Genomic DNA, 14,245 nt, shown 5'->3' with positions numbered 1-14,245 from the left:
GAACAGGTTTCAGGAGGTCTGCCAAGCAGGGCCAACATTAGACTCACTGGAGCCACAGCATCTGAGCAACTGAGGTTTGCCGGCCCCTGTGGCGTGGGGCCACAGGCAACTGCTCTGCTTGCTACCCCCTAACATCGGCTCTGCCTTTTATATTCAGAAAACCAGTTGCTATGGCACAGGTGGGTCATGGAGTTTTTACAGCATTTGGGGGGGGATGGGAGCCCACAGGGGACGGGCGGAAAGAAAAGGATTGAGAACTCCTGGATTAGAGCACTGGTGAGTGAGGGTACATGGAGCCTAGAGGAATATGAAGCGTACAAAAATAGAAAGAGGGGCATCGATCAGAATTGCTGAAAGTAGTACAAAGGGGCATAGTTCGGAGCAAGCAACAATGGAGCTGATACAGACTGGTGCCCCATTAGTGTATGCCGAATGGAAGCATCATTTGAAAAGAAATAGTCTCTTGCCTTTATGGCTGTGATGATAACATCTTGAATGTGACTTACTGCTGTGCTGTTCTAGCCAACTTGTCTAGCTCTTAATATTTCCTCCTGATTCACCTGCCTCCAGCTCCTGCATCCAATTTTGACGCTCTTCTCAATTCTTGCCAATTAATCTGCTAGGAGTTTGCTTATAAAAGTCATCCACAGTATATGTTTCCTACCTTTCTACTGATGATGGCGGCCACTTAAGTATGCTACAGAGCCACAATGCCTTTCTATGAAAGGCAGGGACAAACACACAACCTCACCAAAGGTGCAATCCTAACTCTCACTCATAGCTACTCAAAGCAAAACCTCATTTCAGTGGACCCATCCAACACACACTTTATTAGGCATGAAGCAACTTAGGATAACCTACCCTCCCATTTCTAAAGCCAGACCTCTGAAGCCAAGAACTTGGCAGGATTCAAAAAAGGATTGGAAATTGACATGGAGAACAAGAATAGCCAGTGTTGCTATAATTAATATTCTTAAAGAGAGCTAGAAAAAGGATCTAAACTCTCATGTTTTGAGACATAAAACAATCACTGACTACTAAGCACAGGTTACCCCATAACTAGCAGAGCAGGATTTCTTCCCCTGAAGCCGTCAGACAGAGGATACTGAACTGAACAGACAGCTGGTATGATCCAGTAAGGCAATTCTTATGTTTAATTGGATGAAGAAACTTTAATGACAGGTTTATCTCATGGGGAATCCTGTTAGGGAGGGCAAGGGAGTACATTCATATTGATTTAATTTAGTAATAAAGTGAAGAAGTAAGGCTAATATTTACAATCAAGCATGCCTATGCCATAACATTAGCAAAATATACCTCTGTTGAAATAGGTAGTAAATAAAAGCAACTGAAGCCAAATAGTGCGTTTATAAGGACACTTAATCACAGAAGGGAATAAATCAGAAATGTTACTTTGTTTAATAACACATGGACTCAGCTCAGCCAGACACACTAAGGTCCTACTATTGTTAAAACAAGGAGAACAAAAATGGAAGGTTTATACATCTGTTCCAGTTTATACTGCTGGAGAACAACAGTTCTTGAAGTCACTTTGTATTGTATAATGAATGGACTGTTAGAACAAGTTTAAAAAGCATCAAAGAATAGGAGTCACCATCTGAATGGTCCACATCAGCACCTCCAAGAAAAGGAACCAGGTTGGACCACATGGGATAGGATAAAACAGCCTGTTTTCTTCAGCACATTGCTGCCCAAAAGCCAAAGATGCCTAGAAAGATGACTGAGGTCCTAGGCCGGCCACCTGGGAGGCCTCCTGGTGACTCCAAGTAAAGTACCTATCTTGGATAGGCACCTTTAACTGTCTCTTATTTTCCAGCAATTCAGGTTGCCTGCTAGTTCATCGGAAAGAGACTATAGTCCTGTCTGTCCTTCACTCCACCTATGTTTGCAGTGTTAACTCCTGCTATGAATAATAACTGAGCTAAAGGCTGGTGGCTGAGTAAAGATCTGGTGAGAAGTAATACAAACTTTCTCTTGGGTGACTAACCAAATCACTCACTGACCACCACTTGAAACAAAGTACCTAATGAGTGAGGAAGCATACATGCTTGTGCATGTGCTCTATAGACTGACAGAGTTAGTGTGTATGTCTTTATTTTGGAACAGGTTCCAATTAAGATTGTGGTAAAGTAGATTTAAAACTGAAGACGTTACTGTTAACTACATGTACTGTGAACTGTAGAACTGTACATGTGTTTACCCTAGTTAATGGTTTCATACTGCTTTTCAAGTTCTAGGTGTATGTAGATATAAAGTGAGACCAAGCCTTCAAAATTTTTGTACTGCTCTCAGTCTATCATAATGTAGGAGTTTATTTTAGGTAGTTAGGAGTGTTTATCTGATCCTGAGACAATCATTCACTGGGAAGTGGGCAACAAGGGCTGACTACTACATATTAGGAAGGAGACCTTGATGAACTGGAATGTAAATAATTGACCAAATTGTCTTGTGATCTAGCCTTGGTTTGTGCTTCTTCTGTTGTGTTAGCATCGTCAAAATCCGTAACTAATTGGCAAGTGAGGATGAGGGACTGAGTCAAAAATCTAAACAAAGTCACTTTCCAAGCCAGTAATTGAGTATAAGTGTTATTCTCTATTCTGTGTACTTTGATTCTGAAAACCTAAACAGCTGTATCAACCAATGTTCTAATTTATGTAACCAAATCATAGTCCAATACCATTTTTGCCTTCTATCGTATATGATTAGTTGCTAGTGTTAATTAAGGATATTTAATAAATTCTATAAATCTACTTTCAAATCATTTTTGTTTAGTTAAGCAATTGAAATTAAAAGAACTCTACACTACCCGCCAGATCGGCAGGCAGCGATCGATCCAGCGGGGGGTTGATCGCGTCTAGTTTAGAAGCGATAAATCAATCCCTGAGCGCTCTCTCGTCGACTCCTGTACTCCAGCGCTGCGAGAGGCGCAGGCAGAGTCGATGGGGGAGCGGCAGCAGTCGATTCACCGCGGCGAAGACACCACGGTAAGTCGACCTAAGTACGTCAACTTCAGCTACATTATTCATGTAGCTGAAGTTGTGTAACTTAAATCAATCACCCCCCCAGACCAGGGCTAAGAAATGTGGTAGGGGTAATGAGTTAAATAGTTGCTTAACAAAGGTTTTCTTTATACTCTGTCCTTCTTACAATAGCTCTGAAAGGTATTGCTACCAGTGGGTGAGATTAAACAGGGAAATGGTAAGTTCAGAAGGGGCCATCTGTCTTGACCCCCTTTTGGGGCAGCGTGAGCAAATGCCCGGATGTCTTGGAGTGTTGAGCTTTCCCCAGTTCAATCAACCTGCTTTTGCGTACCCAACACGTCTACAGAATTAGAGCATTTTTAAACAAAATTTCCAAACGAGTGCGACATTGCACCTGTGTATTCTAGGAGGTGGTTAGTGAAAAACCCAGATGACCAGTTTTTCCTTAAGAATGTGATGCTGCCTGTCCCGTCCATCTGCTCTTGTGAGGCTAGAGCACAATGTGGGACCACATCCCACATTCTAGGCCAACCAGCACCACTAACTGGCTTTAATAATACTTCGCAATCCTGATGTGCTTTACCAACATCAATTTGTAGAGCCCTGCACTGATACAAATTTATACTCTCAGATGTGGATATCTGTAGATATAAATTGGTACCCGCGGAACTGCAGGGCTCTCCTAGGAACTGCAGAAGTGAAAGGAGCAGGGCGTGGGGCCGCCTCTCCCAGGAGCCAGTGCCCCGTGCCGGCAGCTCCTCTGGCGTGGTTGTACCGACCCCAGTCCCGCCCACTGGGGCGGGCACCAGGTTCACTGTCAACTTGTGTTCTAGTGGCGCGCACGCCCCCAGACAATAGACGCAGACAGTTGCATGGAAGGGACCAGGGCAGGGCCGGGGAAAGTACAGCTACGCTGCAGGAGAGGGAGCCCCTGGGAGAGGCGGCCCCACATTCTTCCTTTTTCACTGCTGCAGTTCCTGGGAGAGCCCTGGGGTTCCATGGATACAGATTTGCATTCATGGGTATAAATCTGTATCTGCACAGGGCTCTATCAATTTGGCTCCCAGCTTTGTGCTCACTATAGACAATGCTGGCCTTTAATAATAATTCCTAGCTCTTCTACATGGTTTTCCATCAGCAGATCTCAATGCACTTTACAAAATGAGGTTAGCATCATTTTATTCCCATTGTTTACAGATGGGGAAACTGAGGTAGAGAGGAAGTGACTTGCTGTAGGTCATCCAGCATGCCAGTGGCAGGGCTGGGAATAGAACCCAAGCCAGAGTTCAGTACTCTTACCCACAAAACTCTCAGGAATGGATCATCATGCACTAAGGGCTGTTTTGCATTTTTCATACAGTTCAAGGTTGAAAAGGGGGTGGGGAGGGGAACGGAGGTTTCCTGGGCAGAAGGGGTGCCATGCATACAAACCAGGCTGGTGAAATTAAACCATTGCCTGGAAAAAATATTTGTGCCAACTGAAAAGGGTTAAGAACAACTTCAAAGATCAACTACACAAACTCCATCACTCCCAGATCACAGGAAATGAAGCCAATATAAGGTTTACACTGTGCCATAGTCAGATATTTGAGTGTCATTTACTTGCTGTGGGACTGTTGCACTGGTAATCACGAGCTCACTCTTCACTGTGCCTATTTCTGAGAGGGTCTTCTGACCTTCCTTCCCCCGGGCACTAACAAGATATACTCTAACAATGAGTGTACTGTATCGGGATTTTTCCCAACTGTAACTTGTCCCTGCCTTAACTCCCTTCTCCCCCCAGCCCCCTTTGTTCGTTGTCACCCCTTGCTATGTGTATCTCATTTACACTGAAGTCATCCAGCCACTGTAATGCTCTATTAACTGACAGTGTAAGCAGTGCACAGAGAACACAACATTTCTGAGCATGCATCCTCTATTAACAAGCATTCAATCAATAACGGGGTTAAAACAAGTTAACTGTCCAGTGGTTAAAGCATGAGAGGGCTGGTATGAAAGGAAATATGGGGGGTTGTGGGGATGAAGCTAGCCCTTGTTGCTCAGGAAAACAGTCACAAAGCAGTGGGGTGGAGGAGGGCAGAGTCCACTTCCCTCCTCCAGGTGAAGGAAAGACCACTGCACAGCGTCCGTAATGCGAATCACCTGGGCACAGGCCTGCTGGCTGGAGAAGTCCTGGGCTATTCATGCTTGCTTGTCATGAGAAGAGATGAACAAGGGATCTCAGTACATCTGACAAAAAGACTTATTTTACTTTTTTAGTTCAACAGGTTGACAGACTGTTAACAAGGCTCAGGGTCTGGCTGTGAACATGCTTCAAGGAGCGGAAGGACAGAGGAAGATGAGGCAGCAAAGTAATGGGAGCCCTAACCATAACCTTTTCATTGTTTCTGTCATATAAAGAATGATTTACATTCCTCCCTAGAGGGGAGTGTAACGGGAGAAGCCAAGTGTCACCGAAGCTGACAGCACTCCTTATTATCTTAGGGAAGATGTTCTCCAGTAACCTCGAGCCCATCCCAGGGCTCATGGGGAGTTTTGCTGGAACAGCCTTGCTGTAAATCACTCCTGCCCTGTCACAGCTGTTAGTGCTGTGCAGTCACTTGGTGAGGAAATAGAAATAAATAGTCAAGCCAACTGGTATAGAACCATAGAATATCAGGGTTGGAAGGAACCTCAGGAGGTCATCTAGTCCAACCTCCTGCTCAAAGCAGGACCAATCCCCAATTAAATAATCCCAGCCAGGGCTTTGTCAAGCCTGACCTTAAAAACTCCTAAGGAAGGAGATTCTACCACCTCCCTAGGTAACGCATTCCAGTGTTTCACCACCCTCCCAGGGGAAAAAGTTTTTCCTAATATCCAACCTAAACCTCCCCCACTGCAACTTGAGACCATTAATCCTTGTCCTGTCATCTTCTACCGCTGAGAATAATCTAGAACCATCCTCTTTGGAACCACCTCTCAGGTAGTTGAAAGCAGCTATCAAATCCCCCCCTCATTCTTCTCTTCTGTAGACTAAACAATCCCAGTTCCCTCAGCCTCTCCTCATAAGTCATGTTTTCCAGTCCTCTAATCATTTTTGTTGCCCTCCGCTGGACTCTTTCCAATTTTTCCACATCCTTCTTGTAGCGTGGGGCCCAAAACTGGACACAGTACTCCAGATGAGGCCTCACCAATGTCGAATTTCTAAGGAGTGAAACTTTCCTAGCTGGAGAGGAAGGCTACCTCACATTGCCAGGGATATTTCTTCCCTTAGAAGAGAAGATCCTAGAGCCTCTTCCCAGATTATTAACACCACACAAATGTGATTCGATGTAAATCCAGCGAAGTTGAATATGGGAGAATGACATGGTTTGTAAATGGTTTAAAGTAAGTGCTTTGAAATACTATACAACTATTCACATAGGACAGTGATGGGACCACAAATACCTAGCTAGAGGGCAGTGTGCGCCAAAACAAGTGACTTTTGCCTTTTTTTCCTGTAAAGTTGTGATTTTAGTATTGTTTGGCATGACAACCAACCAGCCTGTATTTTTAGTAATCCACACTACGGGGCCTGTTTATTTATATAGTTTATTTGACCTACAACAGGATTTAAATATTTTGGGCATGCTGGAAAGACGCAATGGTGACAAAATACAGGTTACAATGCTGGAGGCTGTAGTGGGCTTCATTCTGACTGGAAATTAAAGGAATTTTTTTCATCCTACAGAACATATAGGAGAGACTGTAGCAAAGAGTATCACTGTCTCCTATAATTACAACTACTTTCAATGGTGCGCGCTCTCTCTTTCTCAAGTTATGGAGAGACAATAGTCTCTTCCAAATTACGATGTGGTTCCTTTGTGGAGAAGCAGCTCTGTAAAAATAGCATCTTTGAATTGTATTTAGGTTCTTATACTGCACCCAACACCCTATTCAAGTGTCTCTGCCTTCTTTACTCATAACTCTGAAGATTATGTTCCTATTAACCTTATACCATCCCACACAGCTGGATGTTGTTCTGGCTCATATAAGTGGCAACAGAAATAACTTAGCTGCAACTATAGGATCAAATTCAGCTCTCAGCTAAATCAGTGAAACCCCTCTGGAGGCAATGGGGCTGCTCAGATGTAAATTAGGGCAGAATTTGGTCTACAGAATCTTTATTGATGGTGATGATGCATTAGCTGACTCCTGATTCTCAGTTGAGTTTGCAGGACTGGAAGATAGAAAAAACTTTTTATTTTTCTTGTAAACACACTCCAGATTTAAAGGTGCTCAGAGAGACAACACATGTTCTAAAGGTTGTCTGTGCAGTGTGTGAAGTAGCACTTCCTTAGGTTTGTTTTAAACCTGACGCCTATTAATTTCATTGGGTGACCACTACTTCATGTGTTACATGAAGGGGTAAATAACACTTCATTTTCTCCACACCATTCATAGTTTTATAGATTTCTCATACCCCTCTCCTCCCCTTAATCATCTCTTTTCTAAGATGATCATTCCCAGTTTTTATAATCTCTCCTCATGCGAAAGCTGTTCCATTCCCCTAATCGTTTTACTTGCCCTTCTCTGCATCTTTTCCAATTCTAATAGAATTTTTCTGAGACAAGCTATACATGAAGGAACAGTCTGGAAAAATACTTCTGAAATATTGTTCTAGTTCTTTTTGAAAGTCACCTCTCAAAACCAGCTCTGTTTGGGATTATGTAAATCCAAGGAGATTGTGCTGTCACTTTATATGCATTAGTCAGACCACTTGACACACAGTGTCCAGTTTAGGACCTTATGTGAAGAAAGATGTAGCTTAGCTACAGAAAGCACAGCATTTGAGCAGAAAATTAGATGCTTAAGTGGAATTAAATAAACTGAAGGAGATTTTAGTCTTATACCTGGGAATAGCTGACCTCTTATGGATGGGGGATGTGTGGGGGGAAAAAATCAGAAGGGAAATTTTTGCTCAGTATATTTTCCTCCTACACATGCCCAGCCGAGACTAGGTATGCACTATGCCCATGGGAGTTTTTTGTTCTCCTGTGACCCAAAAAGTTAAAGAGTTTGTTTCAGTAACAAAACTTGAGGCAGCTTTCACAGAACTTTTACATAATCTAAGGTATTTATCTGGCCCCCATTACCATAATACCGGAGAACCTCACAATCTTTAGTGTAGTAACATATGAGGGGAAACTGATGGACAGGGAGGCTAAGTGACTTGCTCAAAGTCACACAAGAAGTCTGTTGCAGAGCAGAGACTTGAACCCAGGTCTTAGGCTAGGGCCCTAGCCATTGGACTACTGAGAAGTTATATCAACAATGTGACAAAGTTAGTTGGGTTCTATGTGAATACAGAGTCTGGTACAGACTACCGTTTCCTGAACAAAAGCTGGCATTTGTGCTGATCAGCGTGAATCATCACTTAGAAGTTAGCTGGCCCTCCATGCAGTCTTCTCATTAATATTTCATTAGCTTTAGTCCTGCCAAGTCCATGGGCAGTCAGGGTGCCTAGGGGTGCTGTGCGTGTGAGAGAATCCCATCTAATACTAGTTGATAACAGTCTGCCTTTTGGGTAGACATGACTAACATCGCTGTGTACTTTCTTTACTTTCAACAATTCCCTCAGATAGAGTGGGTAAGTAGACCCACAGACTACTGTTGCCTCCAGGCTGTAAGTCTCATTCCCAACTAAAGAATTCCCTAGCTAAAGAATTAATATAATTTAAATTTATCAGACTGACCACCTTCTGTGATCCAAGAGAGCAATGTAAAAGTACAGATTCCCGGTTTTTCTCCGCAAATAAGTATGCCTGAATCCAAGATGGCATTTGAATGTCAGCAATCTAAACAGGATGACCTCTTGGTGACCTCTGATGTAAAGATCTATGTCCTACACTTAGAGCACAACTCCTACACAAAAGTCCTAAAGAACTGAATAGTAAATCACCACCACATCTTCGGAACCATCCTACAGAATTTAATTATAAACACTACTGTAGAATTCCATAGGCTAGTCCAAAACCCTGCAGGAATGAACTCATTCTCTATTACATTTCAGAGGTTTATAGAACAGGTTTGATAGAGCCCCACTTGTATTGCCACGATTAAGTTCTCCAGGGCTTTTTTGACAAGAAAAAGTAAATCTACCCAATTCCAATATTCCACCTCAATTGTACCATGGAAGAGATTCAGGTACCATTGCATGCAGTAGGAACACTTTGATAGCGTCAAGTCATTCAAGGTACAAATCAATTCACAATGGAGAGAGGCAAACAGCTGGGTTCCCCAAAGATCTGTACCGGGACTTGTGTTGTTCAACATATTCATTAATTATATGGAAAATGGAGTGAACTGTGAAGTGGTAAAATTCAGATACAAAATTGTTCAAGATAGTTAAGTCCAAAGCTGACTGTGAAGATTTACAGAGGGATCTCACAAAACTGGGTGATTCTGCCATTTTGTTGCACATGAAATTCTACATTGATAAGTGTAAAGTAACGCACACTGGAAAAAATAATAATCCCAGCTGCATACAGTAACTCCTCACTTAAAGTCATCGCAGTTAATGTTGTTTTGTTGCTGATCAATTAGGGAACATGCTCATTTAAAGTTGTGCAATGCTCCCTTATACCGTTGTTTGGCAGCCGCCTGCTTTGTCCACTGCTTTCAGGAAGAGCAGCCCCTTGCAGCTAGCTGGTGGGGGCTTGGAACCAGGGTGGACCAGCAGCCCCCCTAGCAGCTCCCCACTCCCCTAAGTTCCCTGTGCAGCAGCCACCCAGCAGACTATCATTGCGGGCAGTTTAGCTGTCCCTCCTCCCACTGCCATGCACTGCTCGTGCCCTCTGTCTTGGAGCTTGCTCCCCGAGCCTCCTGCTTGCTGTGGGGGAGGGAAGGGGGGGGAAGAGAGGTGCTAATGTCAGGGTGTCCCCCTCCCCCCTGCACCCCGCTTACCCAGTCTTCCATAGAGCAGGGGATACACACGACAGGGCTCAGGATGGAGGGAGCTTCCTGGCAGCTGCAGTCTCAGCTTGCTGATCTACTTAACAAGGCAATAAAAAGAACAGGAGTACTTATGGCACCTTAGAGATGAACAAATTTATTTGAGCATAAGCTTTTGTGGGCTACAGCCCACTTCATCGGATACATAGAATGAAACATATAGTACGAACACACACGCCATGAAAAGGTGGAGTAAGAGGCTAATTAATTAAGATGAGCTATTATCAGCAGGAGAAAAAAAAACTTTTGTAGTGATAATCAAGATGGCCCATTTAGACAATTGACAAGAAGGTGTGAGGATACCTAACATGGGGAAATAGATTCAATATGTGTAATGACCCAGCCACTCCCAGTCTTTATTCAAACCCAAGTTAATGATATCTAGTTTGCATATTAATTCAAGCTCAGCAGTTTCTCCTTGGAGTCTGTTTTTGAAGCTTTTCTGTTGCAAAATTGCCACCTTTAAATCTGTTACTGAGAGGTTGAAGTGTTCTCCTACCAGTTTTTGAATGTTATGATTCCTGTCGTCAGATGTGTCCATTTATTCTTTTGCATAGAGACTGTCCGGTTTGGCCAATGTACGTGGCAGAGTGGCATTGCTGGCACATGATGGCATATATCACATTGGTAGATGTGAAGGTGAACGAGTCCCTGATGGCATGGCTAATGTGATTAGGTCTTATGATGGTGTCACTTGAATAAATATATGGACAGAGTTGGCATCAGGCTTTGTTGCAAGGATAGGTTCCTCGGTTAGCGTTCTTGTTGTGTGGTTGCTGGGGAGTATTTGCTTCAGGTTGGGGGGCTGTCTGTAAGCAAGGACTGGTCTGTCTCCCAAGATCTATGAGAGTGAGGGATCATTTTTCAGGATAGGTTTGATGATGTGCTGGAGAGGTTTTAGTTGGGGGCTGAAGGTGATGGCTAGTGGCATTCTGTTATTTTCTTTGTTGGGCCTGTCCTGTAGTAGGTGACTTCTGTGTACTCTTCTGGCTCTGTCAATCTGTTTCTTCATTTCAGCAGGTAGATAATAAAGGTAGATCCCAAGAGGGGAGAGTTTGGACTCTAATGCGGGTTCTGTGTAATCTGCTGAGAACAGGGTAGGGACTAGCATTTGGTCCTAGAGTTGGGATACCCTAATACCCACTGCACAAAGAGGGAAAATGGAAGAAATTCTGATATGGAGGGTATTGTAGTTGTAAGAATGCTTGATAGAGATCTTGTAGGTGTTTGTCTCTGTCTGAGGGGTTGGAGCAAATGCAGTTGTATCTTAGAGCTTGGCTGTAGACAATGGATCGTGTGGGGTGTCCTGGATGGAAGCTGGAGGAAGGAAGGTAAGTATAGCAGTCAGTAGGTTTCCGGTATAGGGTGGTATGTGTGTGACCATCGCTTATTAGCGCAGTAGTGTCCAGAAAATGGACCGCTTGTGCGGATTGGCCTAGGCTGAGGTTGATGGTGGGATGGAAATTGTTGAAATTATGGTGGAATTCCTCAAGGGCTTCTTTTCCATGGGTCCAGATGATGAAGATGTCATCAATGTAGCGCAAGTAGAGTAGGGGCATTAGGGGACAAGAGCTGAGGAAGTGTTGTTCTAAGTCAGCCATAAAAATGTTGGCATACTGTGGGGCCATGCAGGTACCCATAGCAGTGCTGCTGATTTGAAGGTATACATTGTCCCCAAATGTGAAATAGTTATGGGTGAGGACAAAGTCACAAAGTTCAGCCACCAGGTTTGCCGTAACATTATCGGAGATACTGTTCCTGACGGCTTGTAGTCCATCTTTGTGTGGAATGTTGGTGTAGAGGGCTTCTACATCTATAGTGGCCAGGATGGTGTTTTCTGGAAGATCATGGATGGATTGTAGTTTCCTCAGGAAGACAAAAGATATCTGGAAGATAGCTGGGAGTGTTGGTAGCACAGGGCCTGAGGAGAGGGTCCACATAGCCAGACAATCCTGCTGTTAGGGTACCAATGCCTGAGATGATGGGGCGTCCAGGATTTCCAGGTTTATGGATCTTAGGTAGCAGATAGAATACGCCTCGTTGGGGTTCTAGGCATGTGCAAACTAGATATCATTAACTTGGGTTTGAATAGAGACTGGGAGTGGCTGGGTCATTACACATATTGAATCTATTTCCCCATGTTAAGTATCCTCACACCTTCTTGTCAACTGTCTAAATGGGCCATCTTGATTATCACTAAAAAAGTTTTTCTCCTGCTAATAGCTGCTCATCTTAATTAGCCTCTTATTCAACCTTTTCATGTTCTCTGTATGTATATATACACATCCATCCATCCACCCACCCACCCACACACCCCTTCTTACTATATGTTCCATTCTATGCATCTGATGAAGGGGCTGTAGCCCATGAAAGCTTATGCTCAAATAAATTTGTTAGTCTCTATGGTGCCACAAGTCCTCCTTTTCTTTTTGCTGATACAGACTAACATGGCTGCTACTCTGAAACTTAACAAGGAAGTGTACTTGAGAGTGGGGTGAGCATACTTAAAGGGGAAATGCACATCTCTCTCTCTCTGAGACACACACACACACACACACGGTGTGGGTCTCTGTCTGCCATGCTGTCTCCCCTCCCTTCATTCATGCTGCCTTGTAGAGTGTGAGGCTATATTAACAACAACAAGTTAACCCTTGAGGGCTCAGCCAATTGCTAGATCATTATTTAGCAGTAAGGCATTCCCTGGAAAATATCCCACCCTCTGACTTCACCACCTCAACCAAGCTTCACAATCATCGCTGTGTACAGTATTAAATTGTTTAAAACATAACCTGTGTGTATATAATATAGTCTTTTGTCTGGTGAAAATTTTTCCCTGGAACCTACCCCTCCTGATTTACATTAATTCTTATGGGGAATTTGGATTCGCTTATTCGCATTTTTCAGGAACGTAACTACAACGTTAAGTGAGGAGTTACTGTGTATGTGTGTGTATATATATAAAAATAAAATGATGGGTTCTAAATTAGCTGTTACCACTCAACACAGATCTTTGAGTCACCATGGATACTTCTCCAAAAACTTCAGCTCAATACACAGTAATAGTCAAAAAGGCTAACAGAATGTTAGGAACTATTAGGAAAGGGACAGAAAAGACGACAGATATCATAATGCCATTATATAAATTAATGGTGCACCCACACCTTGAATATTGTTTCCAGTTCTGGTCACCCCATCTCAAAAAGAATATAATGGAACTCTAAAAGGTTCAAAGAAGGGTAACAAAAATGATCAAGAGCATGGAATGACTTCCATACAAGGAGAGACTAAAAAGATTAGGGCTGTTCAGTTTAGAAAAAAAGACGATTAAGGGGGGTTATGATAGAGGTCTATAAAATCCTGGTGAGGAAAAAGTAAATAGAGAAAATTGTTATTTACCCTTTCCTACAATACAAGAAACTAGCGGTCAATCGATGAAATTAAACAGGCAACAGGTTAAATGCAAACAAGAGGAAGTACTTCTTCACCCAACACACTATTAACGTGTGGAACTCATTGCCAGGAGATGATGTGACGGCCAAAAGTATAATTGGGTTCAAAAAAAGAACTAGATAAGTTCATGGAGGATAGGCCCCTCGGTGGCTATTAGCCACAATGGTCAGGAATGAAATCCCAAAATCTGGGTGTCCCTAAACCTCTGACTGCCAGAAGCTGGTAGGGGAAGACACAGTGAATCACCCTAACTGCCCTGTTCTGTATACTCCTCCTGAAGCACTGGTACGGGTCACAGTCACGCACAGAATACCAGGCAAGATGGACCCCTGGGCTGACCCAGTATGGCAGTTATCTTATCTCATTACAAGCATCGAAAAGGGTCCTCAAATCTCTGTGAAAGTAGTTTGTGACAAAGTTTTAAGAACTTAAAAATTTAAGAAAGTATATAGGAGTGCAACAGATATGGCAATTTCCTACAATATATTTGGGAGATCTTACTGAATTAAGTTTAGGTAGCTTTGGAGTCAATTATACCATAAACACCAAATTCAAGTCTTATTGTGGGATTGTATGCAACTTCTCTAGCAGGGAGATGTGACCAGAGTAAACCCAAGGAAGTGGTATGAGCTTCAAAGCACTACAGTATTTTAAACAAGTGCCAGACAAGGAGACAGTTTTGGACCAAACAAAGTTGAGTGTGAATGCAAATTCCCACCTCTAGACCCAAACTTTTGAAGCTATGCCCTGTAGAGAAACCCACTGTCTGCTGATTACCTATTCCTGGAATCTGAAGATCAAAGTCCTGAGCTGCATAAAGG

At 43.1% G+C, this 14,245-nt stretch overlaps 1 protein-coding gene across 4 annotated transcripts in view; it reads right to left on the bottom strand.

The window, feature by feature from the left end:
* The window catches only part of ZCCHC17 (zinc finger CCHC-type containing 17), a 32,093-nt gene that overhangs the window by 1,961 nt on the left and 15,887 nt on the right, over positions 1–14,245 (bottom strand). The window contains exon 8 of one of the 4 annotated variants that reach the window (XM_078849417.1): positions 3,982–10,011. The exons of the other annotated variants lie outside the window; for them this stretch is intronic. Coding sequence (XP_078705543.1) covers positions 9,892–10,011 — 120 coding nt within the window. The 3' untranslated portion in view covers positions 3,982–9,891. Of the gene's footprint in view, positions 1–3,981; positions 10,012–14,245 lie in introns of those variants that run through there. 4 annotated transcript variants of the gene reach the window in all.

The sequence above is a fragment of the Lepidochelys kempii genome, chromosome 19 (assembly GCF_965140285.1).
Source record: "Lepidochelys kempii isolate rLepKem1 chromosome 19, rLepKem1.hap1, whole genome shotgun sequence".
Lineage (NCBI taxonomy): Eukaryota > Metazoa > Chordata > Testudines > Cheloniidae > Lepidochelys > Lepidochelys kempii.
This window is presented reverse-complemented; position numbering and strand designations above follow the sequence as displayed.